The sequence below is a fragment of the Pithys albifrons genome, chromosome 3, assembly GCF_047495875.1.
Source record: "Pithys albifrons albifrons isolate INPA30051 chromosome 3, PitAlb_v1, whole genome shotgun sequence".
Lineage (NCBI taxonomy): Eukaryota > Metazoa > Chordata > Aves > Passeriformes > Thamnophilidae > Pithys > Pithys albifrons.
In genome coordinates, this window is record NC_092460.1 from 98,600,823 (window position 1) to 98,620,967 (window position 20,145).

Consider the following 20,145-nt stretch of genomic DNA (forward strand, 5'->3'; position numbering starts at 1 on the left):
TGGGCTCAAATTTTAACATGACCAAGTGGATCAGCTGCACAGCTGGTAAGAGATGCAAACCATCCTGACCACCATCCTTGTGCTCTGACACTTGGACTCTAAGATTTCTTTAAGGCAAATGATTGCTGAGCAGGGCAGGAAGTGCCTAAACCCAGAGCTTCATCCAGTCCCAGACCCAGGATTGATCCAGGCTCAAATCTTTTCAAGCTCTGTGCTGGAACCAGTTTGGAAGATAACTTTGCTCTGACTTTTCCAGTGTCCTATTACAGATCAGATCTATACCACATTACATATGCCATGTTTGATATTAGGAAGAAATTCTTTACTCTCAGGGTGGTGAGGCCCTGGCTGTGAATGTCCCATCCCTGGAAGTGTTCAAGGCCAGGTTGGATGGGGCTTGGGGCAGCCTGGTCCAGTGGAAGGTTCCCCGCCCATGGCAGAAGGGTGGAACAGGTGATCTTTAAGGTCACTTCCAACCCAAACCATTCTGTGATTCTGTTTAACATTAGTAAAGTGTGGGTGTGGTTTTTTGTTTGTTTTGGGGTTTTTTTGCAAACAGAACAGTGGTAGCTGATAAATGTGTTATGTTTCCCAAACCAAAGAGTTTTACTCTGGCTTTGAGTTCATGCTAAAGGCTGTTCCTTGTCAACTGGCCATGATGAAAAAGTCACTGGGACAGAGGTCCCCAGGGTTTTGTGAGTAATGCACATCATCTGTAGACACAAGGGTGTCACATCAAGGCCACCCTAAAGTTTCAGAAGTTCAGGAAAGATCTTGAACATCTGTTTTGTTTTGTTTTGCTTTTCCACTCACTTATTTTATAAAAGAGACCCGGATATTTTGTAATATAATTTTTTTAAAAAACACAAAACACCACAACCCCCTACACTCAAAAGTGTTGTAGCAATTTTTAACTGATGACAAAACTTTTCAGAGATCATATGCGCCCCTGAGGTATAAAAAAATCTGCCCTTTAAAAGTGGCTTCTGCCTTCACAAGCCACCTGGCCTGGTGCCATTTTGCCACCTGCCTTGGTGACATTTGCTTCATGAAAGATCCTGCTCCCTGTTTGAACTCCACAAGCCTCCAGGAAAAACGCTCCCAGCTACAGTGGAAGCTGCTCCCCAGGAAAGAGCGAGCTGCTGTTTTATTTTTCAGGAACCCAGGGTTAGATTAATCCTGGCAGAATTCCACAGCCATCAGTGGGGATGCACCAGGGGTGACTGTCTGATCCCACGTATGGGGCAGTTCATCCACATTCCAGGGTTTGTTTATCTAAGCCTGGTGTTCTGAAGTGCAACACAAACGAAAGCACTTGTTTTGCAAGTGCTGTATTTCCCATCTGTGGGGTTTCACTGATGCAGCAAAGAAATAATGGTCCTTGCTCAGATTTATGTTCTGCAGGATGATGGGAAGTTTATGTCTCATTTTAATCTCTGATTTTTTGTGGTTTTGTTGAAAGAGTGTGTTGAATATATATTTATTTGCAAGCTTGATGTGAATGAATTCAGCCTGCAGACAATGAGCTCAGTATATGATTGCCTCAATCTGCAGATGTGAAAAGCCAACCCCACTGATAGAGGTGGATTCACCTTAGATTGAGGTGCTCTGATCTTTGGGGAAATGGATTTTGTGCATAAAATTTAGCTGCACAACTGCTCATCACACCATACATGACAAAGTTGTGAAGTGGGTTTATGTTGCAGGAATTATCTGGGGATCAGATAATTTCTCCCCAGGAATATGGGGGAGTCACCATCCTTAAAAGTGTTCAAAAACCAAATAGAAGTGGCACTTGGTGATACAGTTGAGTGGCCAAGGTTTGAAGGGTGACTTGGTGATCTTAGATGTCTTTTCCATCTTTGGCGATTCTGTGATCTCTGCTCAGTCTGTGATGCAGTGCTGTTGGTCAGAGCTTAACACACCTTAAATCAAGTTTATGTGATGGAACTGAGTGCAGAACTACTTTGTGAGTGCCAGGTGTTGGGTCGTGGGGTGAAATTTCAACAAGTCAGTGCTGAATGCAGGATCCCACAGGCCTTTCCTCAGGAAGTTCTATCTCAGCCTAAATCAGTATAGTGAGTGCAGTTTATGTAGAAGCTCTGGCAGCCATTTCTCCAGTGTTCAGGGTGCTCAAGGGAGGTTTTTGTTATCATCTCACAGCCCTGATATTTGCTCTTTCCCCAGTAAACATTCTCTCATTTCCTTAGGTGAGTATTACACAATCATGAATTCACTGTTTCCTTTATTCTCCTTCTCTCCTGCTTTCAATAACTTTGGAGCTTGTTTACCAGTTTTAATCTGTCCTAAAGATGTGGTAAAAGCCTCAGAAATCCTGGAGTTCCTGACTGTGAAAATCAAAGTTGATCAGAGGGACAAAACCTGGATTAGTCCTTGCATCTAGGGAAAATTTTTCTCCAGCATGTGTCACCTTGCAGACTATCAGCTGCTTGTTCTTTTCCAGCTGGAGGAGATGAGAGAAAAGCTGGGATTATTGGAAATAGGAACAGGGTCACAGGAGTCACAGGCCTGCTGCTCACAAAACTGCTTTTAATTCCCTTATTCCTCCAGCTTCAGTATTTGATAGGTTGAAAATTTTTAGAGGATAACTGTGACATAGAATTTACCTTGAGTAAGCACTCAAAACTTTTACAGGGCTGTATGAAATAAAACTGGCTCTCTGAGATAAATAAATCTGGCTGAGACTTTTCAGAGACTCTAACTATGAAGAACTCTGCTAGCCTCAAAGATACCCTTTTTATATATCATTATTTTAAGATGCTGTGAAGGAAGAGGAATTAAAACATGAGGAAAAGTTTCCTTGGTTGAAAATTCTACATTCCTATGCAATGGTTGCAGGTCAGCAAGACAGTTCATGTATTTATATCCCTTAGTTAGTTACTGACTGGACTTGTGCTTCACCTGAACCTTAATCCTTGTGGGGGGATTGAAGCAAACTGGTCTTATTTTGCATGGGGACAGATGATCCACATAGCTGATTTTCTATGATGAGATTCATGTGATTAGAAGGGGGTATCTGTGGTGCTGGAGTCTTCAGTTGAGGTTTCCTCAATAGAGTTGATGGAGTCAAGGATGGAAATTACCTTTTCTAAGGTAGATGTCTGTATTTGGGCAAATGAACCACCCTTAGTCCATTGATTTTTATTGTTTATATTCACTGGCTCTGGATAAAGTCAATGTTCAGAGGGCTCAGATATGGGCATACACATTTCTGACATCTAAATTTAAATGAGATTAAACCCATCCTAGGCTTCACTTCCCCTTGTAACCTCCTACGACCCTGTAACACCATGCAGGAGAGAGACTTTAGAGTGGATAATTAACACAACTCTGTCTCATGGGCTGTAGAGTGGTGGCCTTCTAACAGATAAGAAGCAGGTCCAGTCAATCCAAACCACTTCCTCTTGACAGAGAATGGCCAGGTGTACGTGCAGAAGAAGCCAACCATGTACCCACCCTGGAACAGCACTTTTGATGCCCACATCAACAATGGCAGGGTCATGCACATCGTTGTCAAGGACAAAAGCGCCGAAATGGTTTCAGAGACCACAGTGGAACTCAAGGTGCTGGCTGAGAGGTGCAAAAAGAGCAATGGGAAGACAGAGATATGGGTGAGTATCATTATCTTCTCTTGCAGGATGCGATGGGGAGCTGCTGTGGGGTAAGGGAATGCCTTGTGTCTGTGCCAGGCTGTGATTGTCACCAGCAGGGCAGCGGGAACTGGCTGCCATCCAAGGAAAGATGTTTTGAGTCTACTTGGGTATGACTTGAGGGAAAGACCTGTCAGAAAAGAAGTGTGGCACATTTATATCACCTGCTGCTGCTGTGTTGAAACATGCCCTCTGCTAGTGAGGATTCTGGTTCAGGTGAGCCGTGCCCACATATTAATCTTTCCCGAGGAGACACATTGGGAACAAATGGTAATATGAGTGGCTAAACATGAGTTATTTTATGTTCTCTGGGGAAGCAGCTTTAAAAATTTAATGTCAAGAAACTGATTCACAGCTGCCTGACTTCAGAATTATATCAGAGGAACTCCTTTAAAATCACAGGAGTTAGAGAGGAGTAAATTTGAAGTAACAGTCTTCATAAGGATGCTAAATGTAAGGGTGTGTTAATTGGCAGTCCAAGCAACAAAGTTCTTGATAGTAGTGTTTAAAATGTAATATCCAGTAGTCATGAGTAACAATTAAGTGGAAAGACATTTTGAGGGGAGCTGATATCCTTGATTTTTTTTGTTTGTTTTATTTCTCATGCCAGTTGTCTGGATAAGATGCTTGAATTAAGCAGAGAGTAGAAAAGTCAAAAAGGTCCCAGTCACTTACAAGAGCTGAAAACAAGATTTGGCAGAGATTTGCTCATTTGTTTTTCACTGGATGCCCCAACCCTGGAAGTGTTCAAGGCCATGTTGGATAAGGCCTGGAGCAACTTGATCTAGTGGGAGGTGTCCCTGCCCATGGAAGGGAGGGTTGGGACTAGATGTTCTTTATGGTCCATTCCAAACCCTTAACATTCTCTGTTTTTAACACATGACTTTGAAGGATTTTTTGATACTTAGAGATGGAATTGTCAAGTAAAAATCTCTGCTCAACATGACTCCAACCCCGGTTGGTGAGGAGGAGAGGGGCCACATAGGCTTGGGTGCTGGGGTGAAGTGGATTTGGGAGACCCTGGTTGTGTTGTGTCCCAGCCTGGTAGCATCTCCTCAGACCTCTCTACTCACTCTCTGATACAAGTTACAGCCTGGAGAGGGTGGTCTCAGGTGTCTCATCCTCCAAAGGTTGTGAGGAGAGAGAGTAGAATTTTTCCCGCTTTTCTGTGCAAGAGCACAGTTTGACCTGGAAGATAGAGAGGTAACCCTGCTCAGGCTGTGCTGGAGGTGGGGGGGAAGGCATTGCTGTGGCTCTCAGGGTGAAGAAATCCATGAATTTAGGTCCTATTATACCTAGGCAAGTGGATTCCGATTTCCAAAGGCAACTATGGATGATGATTCAGGTAGGTGGGAATTTCCAGGTCCAGAGGAGAGGATGAGAAAAGTGTCTGAGTAAGTTTGTATCATCCCTCACATTGACTGCAATGAAGTTGGACTTGCAGAACTCAGTGTCTAAAAGATTTCAGCATCACCCATCTGAAGCTGGCTGGGTTTTTTGAAGTACTCCTATTTTCCCCTTGTAGGATCCATTGGGAACAAGTTTTCCCTGTTGATAATGCTGGTTCTGCTCTGGTGTCTAAAAACCTGCCTTCATCTTCTGTGGTTTAATCACATTTATCTCTTCTGTGATGCTGCTCTGTGTTTGACAGGAGGTGATCTACCCTCTTCTCTCTATAGTGTCTCCTACTATGCCTTGTCACCCCACCATGGGTATGAACAACCCAAAAATTAGCATTCATTGGTATTCATCAGTTCCCACTGGGAAAAGGAGATAGCTTGAAGTCATCTGAAAGGATGAACTCATCTTGAAATTATTGCTGTCTTGGAGTCATCTGAAGTGATTTTTCCTTTTTTGAATTACTGTTTAATAGTCTTCTTTTCTTGTTTTTCACTTGTCTCAACCAGCTAGAACTGAAACCTCAAGGGCGAATGCTGATGAATGCAAGATACTTCCTGGAAATCAGTGGCAAGTGATTTTGTTTGTTAGTTGGTGGCTCTGATTTTGGTGGGGCAGATGTGGTGTCTTCACTAAAAGCAGTGCCTGTGTTACTACTGACTGATTTATAAGAACTAACGTAACTGTTTGAAATGAAAACTCAAAAAAAGCAATTTTTAGTGTGTGATGGGAGTGAATATTGACTGTTCCACAGAACTGACAAAGGGTTTGGAGCACAAGTCTCGTAAGAAGTAGCTGAGGGAGCTGGAGGGGCTCAGCCTGGAGAAAAGGAGATTCAGGGGGGACCTTCTTGCTCTCTACAACTCCCTCAAAGGAGGCTGTAGCCAGCCTGGGGTCAGTCTCTTCTCCCAGGTAACGAGCCATAGCACAAGAGGAGATGGACTCAAGTTGTGCCAGGGGAAGTGTAGATTGGATATCAGAGAAATTTTCTTCACTTAAGGGGTTGTCAAGCACTGGAAGAGGCTGCCCAAGGAAGTGGTGGAGTCACCGTCCCTGGAGGTGTTCAAAATACATATAGATGTGGCTCTTGGAGACATGGTTTAGTGGTGACCTTGGAAGTGCTGGGTTAATGGTTGGACTCGATCTTAAAGGTCTTTTCCAGCCTAAAGGATCCTATGATTCTATGCATGTGAGATGTGCCATGATGTGCATTATAGTGCAGATGTGAAGACTGGGATAGAATTTACAGTTGACAACACCTGAGTGCACTTGTTAGCGGAGCTTTTAAGTGCAAGAGCAATCCAGGCAAAGAGTAAAAGAACCTAAAAGGTGATTCACATGATTAAACGCAGGTTTCTGCTGCAAGGTGAGCTGAGTCAGTCACTGGGTTCCATTGTCTCCTCCAACTAGACCTCTGGGGATGTGTCAGCAGCTTAGTCACCCAGGACAGGGGACACACAGTCATTTACATCTCTTCACTGGGAACCAAGTCCTACTTGCAGAGTTTCATGTCCAAGTGAAATGCATTTTACTTTCTTGAAGAAAATGTGTTGAATCCCTTGTTTAGTCTTATTCTTCTGTCTTTGTTGCCAAAAGTCTCTCACCCTTCGGGTGAAGCTGTAAGGTATAGGTATCTAGAAGGATAAAAAAAAATTATAAAATCATAGAAGCACTGAAATCAGACAATAGAATGTCCATTCTGATATTTTTTTAACCATTCCTACCTTTAATATAGACTAGACTGTTGTTGTCTCTTTGTGTGTTTTAAGATGCCAGGAAGGTTGAAGCATAGAAAATGCAAGTTGTGTTTGTGTTACAAATAGCAAGATCAGCATCAGATCACACAGGGGGCCAGTTTCCACACATTACATTTTTAACTTGCTGTGTAATGCCTGAGACAAAACAGAGATTGAGAACGAGACCCCATGTGCATATCAGATTTGTAGACACAAGCACATGTACAGCTGAATATGTGCAAGTGAATTCAGAACTGGTCTGTTTGCTGTTCTGAAGAGTTCAAAGGTGAACTGTGAATAATGGTATGGACACAGCAAACAGCAAAGCAAATGCTGGCATGGAAAAATAACAAAAAAAATATCCTAAGAATGTACCCGTGTCCTTATTCACACACGTACATGCTCACATAAGGGATTCAGTTAAATATCCACACATATCTATATATGTTGGTGTGTATATATATCTATATATAAATATTTATATATAAATATAAACACCTGTGTGTTTGTGTGCATATATAAGTAATTATTAATTTTTATGTAATTTCATCTTTTTTAATGACATTGTTCTTCAGTGCCACGAAAAATTAAAATTTTATGTTTGAATTATCTCTTCTTGGGAAATTTTTGGTCTATGTTTCAAAAGCAGCATTATGAGTAGTCAAGGGAGCTTGGAGTCCCAAGTTTAGAGTTGTTTTAGTGTATGAATGGTAGATAAAAAATATCCAAACAAGCCTTGTGTGGGTTTCACAAAATGATTTTGTCTTAAGTACTCATTCTCATGAATTATCAGCTTCAGCCACTTAATATGTTGGAAGCTGCACATTCTCAAGTGGCTTGATCAGGACAAGATCCCCTAATAAATCCTCTCTTTTCTTTCCCCCAGATGCAAAAGACCTGGCTGACTGTGAGACTGAAGGCTTCTTCTCCTTGCACCAGCGCAGGGGAGCCATCAAACAGGCCAAAATCCATAATGTCAAGTGCCACGAGTTCACAGCCACCTTCTTTCCACAACCCACCTTCTGCTCTGTCTGTCATGAGTTTGTATGGTAAAGGAAAATGTTTTTTCTCTTTTAACCCTGGGGACCAGTTCTGGTGTCATTGTGGCACTCAGGAACATGGTTTAGTGTTGGACGTGGCAGATCTGGGTTCGTGGTTGGACTGGATGATCTTAAAAGTCTATTCCAATCTAAATGATTCTATCATGATTATTTCTGCTCCTGCTGTCAGACCCTTGACAGCTTTTGTGTAGTTATTGCATCACTTCAAGGATGTGGTTCATAGTTGCAATCCCTGTGAAAATTCCCTTCAGTTTTTTAGTTATTTATTTCAAAATATTTTGAGGTCAAATGCACAAGCAATTCTCATCAATCCAGTTTGCTGTTTGGGTATTGTGAAATTCAGAATGTGAATATGTGCTGAAAAGTCTGTGAAACCCACAGAAAATCACTCCACCATTAGATTGAATGAAGGTAGTGAAATTAAATAAGCTCTACAAAGACCGATAAAAAGCAAAGTGATTTTACTCTCTTTCTTTCATTAATGTTGCTCTCCTTTCTTCTGCTGAGGCTTTCAAACAACTTAGAATTAACCACTTCTCTGTTTATTTCAGGGGTCTGAATAAACAAGGCTATCAGTGCAGACGTAAGGAGTATTTTTAATTTCTTATTATCATTATTTGCTTAATCTCTTCTTAAGGAATTTCCTTATTAACACCATGACACACTTGCTGTTGCAGAGTGCAATGCTGCCATTCATAAGAAGTGCATTGATAAAGTAATAGCCAAGTGTACAGGATCAGCAATCAATAGCAGAGAAACAATGGTAGGTATTATTGTCGTTGTTAATGTTGTTATTATTATTAGGCTGCTTTAAAAAAAACTTGAGTGTCTATCAGACCTCTCTGTAAAACAACTTGTGATGAAGCAAAAGGTCCTAGTGAACTAAAAGCTGATCTGTGTGACCTGATCTGTTCCCTTTGCTTTTTACATTCCCAGTGGTTTCATTACCTCCCGCTTATGATTTACTCAAATGCAGCTGCTGAATAAGCACTTGCTGAATAAGAAGTGACGTTTTTCTAATGCTTAAAGTACAGCTCAGAGGGAAGTCATGGACATGAAGGGGGGAATTACTGAGAAAACTCTTTGCTGTCCGAACTCAGGCAGGACATCACATTGAATTTTCAGATTTGTACTCAAATGTCCCAGCCTGTGATAGCTGAGATTTCCAAGCAGTCAGTGGAAGATGTAACATCTCCGCTATAATTGGCTTTATTTTCTATGTTACTTTATTCTAAACTTTACATTTTGGTAGGCAAAACCAGAATGTAAACTCTTCATAGAACTATTCCCTTTTCCTTGTTTCCTACAACTTCTGTTTGCTCTCAGTCCCACCCTGGCTCCACTTCTGCAGTTCTTAGAGATGAGATTAATCTCTCTTGTCTACTGACATCTCCAGTGTTGATGTATCCAACTTTGTCATCACCTTTCCTTCCCTCTGTACTAAAAAAAGAAAGGCTTTTCCAAGGACAAGAAATGTAGACATCCATTTCAGGATGAGATTAATTATTTTGAGAAGTACTGATGTTTTCCCACTGAGCTTTAGGGGAGTCTGGGCATGTAGATGAGAAGGAAGAAGCTCTTTGATCAGATAAATTAAGTCCAGGGATGAAATTATCTACTTTCATAGTAATAATTTAATTGCAATTATGTATCAAAATTTGGCTTTGGGTACCTAAATCATAGTTACAGTTTCTTCTTGATAAAGGATAAAAAGGCAGTAGATACCCGGTAGTTTTCCATGTGGAGCTGAGGTGGAGTGAGTTCCCAACACAGCTTTTGTCTTGCAGTTCCAAAAAGAGAGGTTCAAAATTGACATGCTCTTGTCTTGCAGTTCCACAAAGAGAGGTTCAAGATTGACATGCTCTTGTCTTGCAGTTCCACAAAGAGAGGTTCAAGATTGACATGCCTCACCGCTTCAAAGTCTACAACTACAAGAGCCCGACTTTCTGTGAGCACTGTGGGACACTCCTCTGGGGCCTTGCACGGCAAGGGCTGAAGTGTGATGGTGAGTGCCTGCTGTGTGTGGCATGAGATGAGCATGGGAGGGGGTCATGTCTTTAGAGGGTTGCAATCTGAAAAGCCAAAATTATCACCCTTCTCTCCACAACTTGTATGAGATGGCATCAATGGTGGTGAAGGAGTGGTGTACAGGACTGTCCTTCAAGGAAGACCTTCCTTCAAGAAGGATGACAACTGTCTGTGTACAGAGATTTGTGGTCCACAAGGCTGAAGAGTCACTTCCCAGTGAGGCAAAGAGATCAAAGAACACTGTTGATCTTCTAAAACCACCCCTAGTATGAACTGTGCTCTATTCCCAATATCAGACAAAGCCAAGACACTTCACTATCTTCATAATCCTACATCATTGGGGAGATCCTGTTCTGTGATTACAGTTTGAGCTGATTGCCTACAGAATTTCAGTAGCCTTTACCTGCAAAGGCTGATGGAAGTGGAAATAGAACCTTTGGCCAGAAGAAGATGTAAAAAAGTCTCTACAGAGAACCAAAGAATTACCTGAGTGCCATTGAGATATTTAAGCTCTTTAAGTGGCTGTTTTGTGCCTTGGGAAAACAGCAGCACATGTTCCTGCCCAATCCTTTACAGCCTTTGTTATCCTGACTCCTCTTGTTCTTTCTTCCAGCATGTGGCATGAATGTCCACCACAAGTGCCAGACGAAAGTAGCAAATCTTTGTGGAGTCAACCAGAAGCTAATGGCTGAAGCTCTGGCAATGATAGAGAGCACTCAGCAGGTAAATAATTTAAGTCTTGAGATGCTCTTCTCCTAAGCAAAGACCTCTTCCAGATCTTGGCTTCTGTCAGTCACACTCAAGAAGCCACAGCGTTTATAAGCTCAGAACATGACATTGGGCTCAAAAGCCATTTGCTGTTTTCTGTGCTCCAGGCTCGCTGTCAGCGTGACAGTGAACACATCTCCAGGGATGGACCTCTAGAAATTGGGTTCCCTGTTCCAGTGAAGGATGTAACACCTCTGCAGGCATTGTCAGCATCTACAACAGGAAAAAAAGGTAATTCCCCCTGGTGATATGGAGCGGCTCTGTGAATGTTTTGGTTGGTACATGGTTAGTTGGAGCTGACAAGGATGGGGAATTTATTAGCCAGTGAATCTTTTGTGCATCTCTCCAGCCTAGAGCAAGACAGATTCACAGAATATGCCAAGTTGGAAGGGACCCTCAAGGATCATCAAGTCCAAATCCTGGCCCTGCACAGGACCATCCCCAAGAGTAACATCATGTGCCTTAGAGTATCATCCAAACACTTCTTGGGCTCTGTCAGGCTTTGTGCTGTGACCACTGCCCTGGAGAGCCTGTTCCAGCACCCAACCTCCCTCAGGGAGAAGAACCTCTTTCTACTATCCAATCCCTGCCCTTTCTGATCCCAGGATACCAACAGCCCTTCTCAGACACATCACTTGGGCATGGCAGACACCCTGGATCCCAACCTGCTTCTTTGTCTATAATCCTCCACTTCCCCCATGTCATCCCAGCCTCTGGTGACAAGCACCAGTCCTTCAGCTAATGCCTAAACATCCTTTCACACCTGGTGCTTGAGCACATCTCATACCTTCACTGGCAATAATGTGCTTATTCCCTGCTTAGGATTCACGGATTTTAAAATCTGAGAACTTTACGGAGAAATGGAGCTCTAAACAGGAGGTTTGGATTCCTTCTGATCTCTGTGGCCGATTTTCTTTTTGATTTCATATTTTTGGGTGGGAATTGACTTCCAGTAGCTTTGAGAACCATTGACAGATCCCCATTTCACTCAGCCAGGAGCTGATCTAGGTGTCACAGCCCTCTATGCTACAAGAACAGGTATTAAGGAGAATAAATAAGATAGTGTGTCCTTTAGCCTCCAAGGGGAAATAAATTATGTCTGTGCTTAGTTTCTTTCTTTTTTGCAAGAAGAACTGATTATGCTGATGTGAATCAGTAAAGCCCCACATGGTTTCACATCTGTTTTACATGTGGACTTGTTTGGCTGCTGAGTAGTGTTCTTGCTGTTCAGCATTTTAGAACAGTGCAGCAATAGGATAAATCCAGTGGGAGAGAGAATCTTTTACAAATTCATGAACATCCAAGTGAATGTCTGATTGAAAAACCTCTGGGAAATTCCACTCCAGGACAGCTGGAATGCTTGATCTGGAGTGCTTCACATCCAGAGCAGGGACACAGCATGAATATGCTGTCTCATCTTTTCCTCTAGCTTTGCCAAGGGTTTGAAAAGACCTTGAAAAAATGGGACCACATTGTAATAACAAGCAGCAAGAAGGACTGAAGGAGACAGGTGGCCAGAAATTAAGGGTTTGGTCATGTTTTGCTGCCATAAACCAGAAAGACAGATGAAGGAGTTTGAAAAGTAACACTGATGAAAAACGTGGAATTCCACTGGAGGAAAATTTACTCTGGAGAGACGACAGTGTGGCAGCAGAGTCAATTTACTTAGATATGGCCACCACATTTCCATTTGTTTGAAATACCCTTTGAAACCTCTAAGAACAATCCCTTTACATATTCTATGGATTTTCTGCTTGTTTCCAGGGGTTTATTTGTATGCTTTGATGTGTGTTGCAGAGCCACAAGGGATCTCCTGGGAGACTCCAGTGGAGGGCACAACAAAGGGGGAGTCTCTAATAGAGACAGACTTGGGAGAACAGTCCCAGGAGCAGCAAGAGCACCAAGTGCAGCTAAAACTGACCATTGAAGATTTTGTCCTGCACAAGATGCTGGGGAAGGGAAGTTTTGGCAAGGTAAGCATCTGGTGACTGAGACACCACTGCTTATATTTGAAGGTTGCTTTTTATGGCACAAAACAGCTTGTAGTTTGAAGGCCACTTAGGAAAAAACATAGAATAATAGATGCCATCATTTGGATCAAAAAAGACCCCTAAGAACATCAAGTCCAACCTTTAACTCAGCATTCCCAAGCCCACCACTAAACCGTGTCCCCAGATGCCACATCTGTGTGTCTTTTCAACTCTTTCAGGGACAGTGATTCCACCACTGTCCTGAGCAGCCTGTTACAATGCCAGAGCAACCTTTTAATGAAGATGTTTTTCCAAATAACTAATCTAACCACCACTCCACCACCACCACCCCTATTCCTTCTCCCCCCTTCCGCTCCTCCCCCCTTCCCCCAGTACAATTTGAGGCTTTTTCCTCATGTCCCATCCTTTGTTCCCTGGGAGCAGAGCCCAACCTCCACCCAGCTCCCCCCTCCTGTCAGGGAGTTGGAGAGAGTGAGAAGGTTCCCCTGAGCCTCCTTTTCTCCAGGCTGAGCCACCCCCATCTCCCTCAGCCATTTCTAGTGCTCCAGACCCTTCCCCAGCTCTGTTCCCTTCTCTGGACAATCTCCAGCACCTCAGTGTCTTTCCTGTGAGGAGTCCAAAACTGCACCCAGGATTCAAGGTGGGGCCTCAGCAATGCCCAGTACAGGTCACTGCCCTGGTCCTGCTGGGCACACTGTTGCTGAATAATCTCCAAGCCTTCAAAGAATCCTTGCTCTGGCATGCCTGAATCTTGAACTCGGTCTTCTCCTTGAGTAAGACAAAGATCTTCCTTGCCCTTCTCTGTTTCCCATTAGTTCCTTCTCATGTTTGCCCATCACAGGAAAAGAAAGCCCCAGGGAAATCTGAAAATTCCCCTTCTCTGCAGGTTAATGGGTTCTGTGCATCCACAGAAAGCTGGTGGGAAAGACCTCTGTGCTGTCCCCCTTCCTGCAGCTGCTCCTGCCAGCTTAGTGAGCAAACTCAGAGGGAGGTGGAAGCACTAGCTGAGAAGCTGAGTGTGGATCCCATCTCCTCTCCTGAGCAGCAGGTCCCCAGCTGGGAACAATAACTGCTCTTTCCCAGCTCCAGTTTGTGCTGCAGCATGAAGCAAATTTTGCAACAGCCAAGACTTTGTGCTTTTGAAACAAGAACCACCTGTTTTCAGTGGATTCATTAATCTTGATGAATTATGGATTGCTCCTCCTTCTTGCAGATATCCTCTGGAAGGGGACTTATGTTATTCAGTGCCAGCACAAAGCCACATAAAGCAATTTTAGAGGAACTCATTATTGTATTTTCACAGCCAGTAAGGAGAAGGAGTATCATTATGTATCATATTCCTCACATCCCACAGCTTTCCGTGGTGGAAACTGTGCCTTAATGAAGGGCTGCTTTTTGCCTGCTAAGTGATCTGAAGCAATTCCTGCAGCCAGTTCTTAAACTGGTTAAATATTTCTGTATTGACTTGAAAATCATAAAATGGTTTGGATTTGAAGGGACATTAAAAACCATCTTGTTTCAACCCCCCCTGCCATGGGCAGGGACACTTTCCACTAGAAGGTGTCATGTCTACAGTTTGCATGGGAACCAGAGCTGAGGCATCTCGGAGCTAAGCCAGACTACCCCAAAACCCACAGCCCAGATTAACTTGGACTCAACAGTACAGAGGTCATAGAAACATTTTTATTGGAAGGAATGGATCCCTGGAGGTCATCTAATCCAAACCACTGCTTGAGACAGATCTAATGAGATGAGGTTGTTGTCTGGTTAAGTCTTGAATACCTCCACTGAAGCAGATTCTGTACTTGGCATTAGCCCTTGTGCTAACATGGACTCCAAGCCTGCAAGCAGCCATGTCTCTCTGCACCTTGTGGGTGTGCAGAGGATGGGCTATTTCATGCCTTCCTGCAACAAAACTCACCCACAAGTTTCCTGTGTAAGTGTCACTCCTGGTGCCCTCATTTGCTTGGAGCAAGATTCACTTCCCCATAGAGGGGACAGGGTGCACAGATCTCAGTGCCTGAGGGATCTCTCCAGCTGTGCATGGACCAGGGAGTTTGGGGGGCAGATCCATAAGGAAGCCTCCCACCACAACCTCTGCCTGAGGTCGAGCATTGCCTGCCTGCCCCTTGGAAGTCATGGCACACGTCACAAATGTAGCGTGTTCCCCACTTTCCCCATGAGAGCAGTGCCCTGCACAAAAACAAGGATAAAAAGGGTGCCTGCAGCATCAGCACTGTTAGTATTTCTGGTCATTCACTGCACAGACAGAGGGAGGCTCTAGGCTCTACTCTCTGTCTGGTGCTACAAAGTGAAATGCAGCAGTAGCCAAAAGGGTAAATAAATCTTTTGTCAGGACTGAAACATGCCTGAGCTTACTCAGTAAATAGTGTCTGGTAGAGAACTTCAAAGACCTCTTTGATGAATCTTACATATTTATTTAGTCTATGGAAACAGTGTTGGCAGGCTGTTAGTGTGAAGTTCTGGACTGGCACTGCCTTCCAGGGGAGACTTCTTTGTTCTGTGGTCTCTAGAACATCCTTCTCTGCTCCTCCATGCCTCATTTTCCCTGCCTGTAAAATTGAATAGAGGTTGTTACTCCACTGGGATGTGTTTTCCCATTCTTAGAGAAGACCCCACCTGTTTGCTCAGACCTGCTAACTGGGAGGAAGTGTAGAAAGCCACACCTGATACAGATCAGTCTAACTACTAGTGGACATCGGTTTCCACCTGCTGAGGATCTTGTGCAGGACATTTGCATTTCAAATAGTGACAAAGCAATACTCTATTTTGTTATTTGAAGTCAGAAAACAGGAAATGTATTTCAGGAGCATTTGCATAAGGATGGTTTCTGTTGTCAGAAGTGACTCTCTGATATGTCCTGTCCACACTGGCCTGTAGGACCCTGCTTTTGTAATCACCAAAAACTTCTCATCCTCCCCCAGGGCTCAACTTCATAAAACTATTCTGGATGTGGGGAATAAACTCAAAGTCTACAGATCTGAATGTCAGAATTGGGCCTTAAACATCTTTTTTTAAGGTCCACCCCGGTGAAATCCCCAGAGCTCAGCTCCCACCTTCACATGGTTGTGTTGCCAGCTCTGAGAGGAGAGAATCACTCCTGCTGAGCAGCTGTTTCCACCCTAGGTGTTCCTTGCTGAGCTGAAGAGCACAGACCAATATTTTGCTGTGAAAGCCCTGAAGAAGGATGTGGTGCTGATGGATGATGATGTTGAATGTACAATGGTGGAGAAGAGAGTCCTCTCCTTAGCTTGGGAACACCCATTCCTGACTCACGTCTTCTGTACGTTCCAGACCAAGGTAAGACAAGGATCTGTCACCTTCCTCCAGGGACTGAGGATGCTTTACTGCAACACAGATTCTTGGTGAAAGGCTTAACTCTGACAGATGTTAGGAAATAGTATGAACACAAAGTGGTGCTGAGGGAAGGGATCTTCAGGTTAAGCACTAGGAATTGGGTCCAGAAATTCAATCTGCCTTCCCCATATGAACCTGGGATCGGAATAGAGCATCCAAGACTGACTGAGATAGCTATGCAGAGACCTGCTATTAAAATTTGCATCCTGGTACCCTGGGCTGAGGATGTCCAAAGGCCACATCCACAGCCAGGCTGAAGATGTGCCCACACTGGTGTCAGCTGAACCTCTTGGACTATGAAGAATTATGCTGCAACTACTAGTCTGGGCAAAGCTAACTCAAGAAACTTTGGTTATGGACAATAAAAAAGCTGCCATTCACTACTTTGCCCCCAGTTACTGTTGAACTGCATCAGACACTGGTGATGATACTGCAGTTCAGAGGGGCACTGTGAAGTATCTTAGGCCTCCAAACCCAAACTCAAGTGACATTTAAGAAATGTATATATTTTCATGGCCCTACATGCCAACAAACCACCTACTGATGAGCTTTCCAGAGCTTTTCCTGCAGCCACAACCAATCACTTTAATACCAAGGCATACACAAAGCATAGAGAGAATTGATGGAATTTTGAGAGGTTGTCTTGTCTGTCCAACCTACTCAAAGCATTCCTGAGAGATGGTTGATATCTCTTAGCTCAAATTCAGAGCAGCATCCCTGTCTCATGGCAGTTTTTCCAGAGTTTTGTTAGGATGCTCCAGGTCCCTTCTCAGCCCCAGGATTTAGTGGCACAAACTACTGCTCAGTCTGAGATTAGGACCTGCTCAGCAAGACTCCCACTGCTTTTGCAGGCTCAGGAGAAACAAATATAACCTCTGTGGTACATCCCAGTCATCTGTGCAATGTGACACCTGTTTAAAGACAGATTAAATTTATAACAGGGAATGTCTAGAAACTGCTGTAGGGGATGTGATGTTGAGCCCAGGCATTCATGTTTAACCCCTTTGGGAGTGACAGGATGGTGTGGCCTGGGAATAGATCCTTGCCTGGCAAGGAAAGGAGTTAATTCCCTATTTGGAGGAGCTAGATTTCAGAGAAAAACATTAATGACACAACTCCAAAAGCAAAGAAAATCAAGATTTAATTGAAGAGATAAAATGTTGACAACCGTCACAGCGCCATGAGGGAGCTTTTACTCCAGGGAATGCTGCTCGTGCTGCCTGTATGTCCAGAGGGATGATGGCTGATGCCAGGATCTGACTGGCATGCAGCACCTGAACCTTGTCTGTGCTCCAGTCTGGTCTAACCCTGGTCTGAAAGCTGGAGGTCAAGTTCAGGATGGGTATAGCAGAGATAGTCTGCAGCTCTGATTTCAGGTAGTGCATTCATGGAAGAGTCCACTTTCCTCATGAGTCCACAGCAAAAAGATAAGAGACCAAATGGAGTCGTGCCAGGAGCCAGGTGGGATTTACTGACCATTTAAGAGGGTGCTTCCAGCCATGGCTGAGGCAAGGAAAACCTGCAGGATGGAAAAACAATGAATGCCTGAAAAAATTGTGGGTTCCAGGTTCAAAAAAACAAATTATCTTTTCCTACACTGTCTAGTGGGCAGCACTGCATTATTGCCCTCCTGCCCTGTAGAACCTCCATCCATCTCATGCCAGGTCCTTACTCCTTTCCAAGGTTATGCAATCTCTCCATCTTGCCCTTGAGGTCACAGATAGAGAAGCTGCAATGTGGCAGCCCAGGCCAAAGCTGCTCTGGGCTGTAATTGATTTTTAGTTCATTCTTTTCTCCTCTGACCTTTGCAAGCCAAGCAGCAATTTCTCAATGTGTGGGAGTCACTCAGAGCAGGAGAGCTGGGACAAGCCCTGGTTGGGCTTTCATGGCCCAAACAACAGCATGGCTTGCTCAGAATATCTTTTGTGGCAATCACAAAATGGTTTGGTTTGGAAGGGGCTTTAAAAATCATCCAGTTCTAACTCCTCTGCCATGAACAGAAGCCAGGGCACTGCTGTCCAGACTATAGAGTCCCTGTCTGGACTTTTATATTGAAAACATGACTTTTTAATTGGAAAAAAAATAGGTTTTGTTTTTAAGGTTTCACTGGATAGAGAAGTAGTTTCAAACAGAAACACGTGTTGTATTTCTGAATCCTTAATGCTTTGGCTTACCTGAGCTGCTTCGGGTACTGAGGCCCTCTGCAAAGGACAGTAAAACCAGAATAATCCTGCATTGAAACAAGGACCTTGGGAGTCCACATGTCTCCAGAGGGAAAAAAAAATCCTGTAATCTGTTGACAGTTCTCTGAGCTCTGGGCTGAGTTTCTTCCTCACCTCAACCCAGGTCATCAGTAAATGCTCAAATATATAAAGCTTGACAACCCTTCAGACAGGTTTTAGTGGGGGCCTAATGCTTCTCTTTATTCCTGCAGAGGCTGAATTACCAGTGCTTTCAAAACTCAGAATCCTTGTCTTATTTTGCTACATGAGAACAAATGCAAGCCCAGGGTGGTGTTTTCTTCTTTTTTTTTTTTTCCAATCTCTTTTTGAATTTGACTGGTTTATTTTACTGCAGTCATCTTTGTACCCAGATATTCAGCTGACATAATTATATGGTCTCAATTTCAACAATAAGCTCAGGGAGATACTCTGTTGTGTTAGATTTAAAAGGATACTGTTATGTTAAAGAGGAGGAAAAACATGTTTAAAATTCTTTGAAATCCCAAAATTAATGATGCCAAAGCATTGACTGGCATCCCAGTGCTTATATTGTATTTTTCTTTTTTGCTTCTCACTGATGTTCTGCAATAAAAATAGGCTTTCCCTTTTTGAAAGTCACTTCTATTTCTAGCTGTTTCTTCACTTCATTGACCAAGTTTTACTAACACCCCTTACCTAAATGCAAATTAAATCTTGAGGCATTTTGACTTGCAGCACAAAATAGCAACAGAGAAGACCATCTCAACCCAAAACAGAAGTAATCTTTATTCCAATTTAAAAGCAAATATTACAGAAACTTTTATTGTCTCCTTTACTGAGATATTATATATTTCAAAGTCCTTGTGATGAGCCATTTTCACAGGCTCTGTTTCTTCCACATGCTTAGCACTAACTTTGAAATCTCTTACATTGGCAGGAATTAGAAATGGATTGTAAATAGGGAGTGTGGTCCTAATTTAAAAATTCTTAGGCTCTGAAGTGTTTTCTATGAGTATTTTCAGATTTCTCTTTAAAATGCCTCCTCAGGGGATACTGCAATTCCTGCACAATTTTTCCAAGTGCAATGTCAGTTTTCTCCTCTCTCTGGCTTGCTCTTGAGGGTCAGGGCTGAGCTCCCTGACCTGGATCAGAGTGTGTGGGTTGGCACAGGACATCGTAGTGATTTTTCCCTTGTATAAACCACCCTCTTCCCATTTACAAACCATCCCAAGCCTTGGTGTGCAGCCATTTGGAAGACACAGTCCTGAAGTTACAAGTTTCATAGATCTCCATCCTCCTGGCTTTTTGAGGGGATACATCAGCTTGGAAACATCTGTCCATCCTCCTAGTATTTTGAGAATTTGGGGCTTGGAAAAATGTGATTCAAAGCTGGTTGCCCATATATAAACCAGCTGATGGGGAGGTTGGGAAAGAATTGGGTAGTTTAGGGGTGCCCTGAGGATTTTGCCTCCTGCAACCAGCAGGCAGGAAAACTGGCAAAGTTTCATTCAATCCTGGCCAAAATTTCCACATGGTTTAGCAGAAATAGCAGCATCTCAGCAGAGCTTTGGGATTCCAACGTGGTTGTGCCAGGGAAGGTGTGAGCAGCTCTAATTATAACATCAAATATATGAAGTTTTTACAAGCCAATTGTAGGTGGTGTCAGCCTGTGTGGTGTGAGCAGGGGGAGTGTATTGGCCAGGAAAAGAAGAGGGCACCTCCCAAGAGGGTTTTTTCAAGTGATAGATGATTGATATATTCAATACACATATTCTTATTGCCTTCCTATTGTCCAGCCTGACCAAAATCAGCCCAAAATGCATAAAGCTTTGCTTAGCATTTCTAAAACTCTGCAGTGGAGCTGCTCTGGTTCATAACCCCACCCAAAAAAAACCCCACCAAAAAACAAACCA

At 43.3% G+C, this 20,145-nt stretch overlaps 1 protein-coding gene across 2 annotated transcripts in view; it reads left to right on the top strand.

Annotated features, from left to right (window-relative positions):
* PRKCQ (protein kinase C theta) overlaps window positions 1-20,145 on the top strand; it is a 60,868-nt gene that overhangs the window by 21,047 nt on the left and 19,676 nt on the right. The window contains exons 5-14 of one of the 2 annotated variants that reach the window (XM_071552859.1): window positions 3,433-3,632; window positions 5,579-5,639; window positions 7,692-7,854; window positions 8,418-8,449; window positions 8,544-8,629; window positions 9,742-9,871; window positions 10,508-10,617; window positions 10,770-10,893; window positions 12,460-12,635; window positions 15,801-15,974. In XM_071552859.1, coding sequence (XP_071408960.1) covers window positions 3,433-3,632; window positions 5,579-5,639; window positions 7,692-7,854; window positions 8,418-8,449; window positions 8,544-8,629; window positions 9,742-9,871; window positions 10,508-10,617; window positions 10,770-10,893; window positions 12,460-12,635; window positions 15,801-15,974 — 1,256 coding nt within the window. Of the gene's footprint in view, window positions 1-3,432; window positions 3,633-5,578; window positions 5,640-7,691; window positions 7,855-8,417; window positions 8,450-8,543; window positions 8,630-9,741; window positions 9,872-10,507; window positions 10,618-10,769; window positions 10,894-12,459; window positions 12,636-15,800; window positions 15,975-20,145 lie in introns of those variants that run through there. The other variant, XM_071552860.1, reaches the window with a different exon arrangement.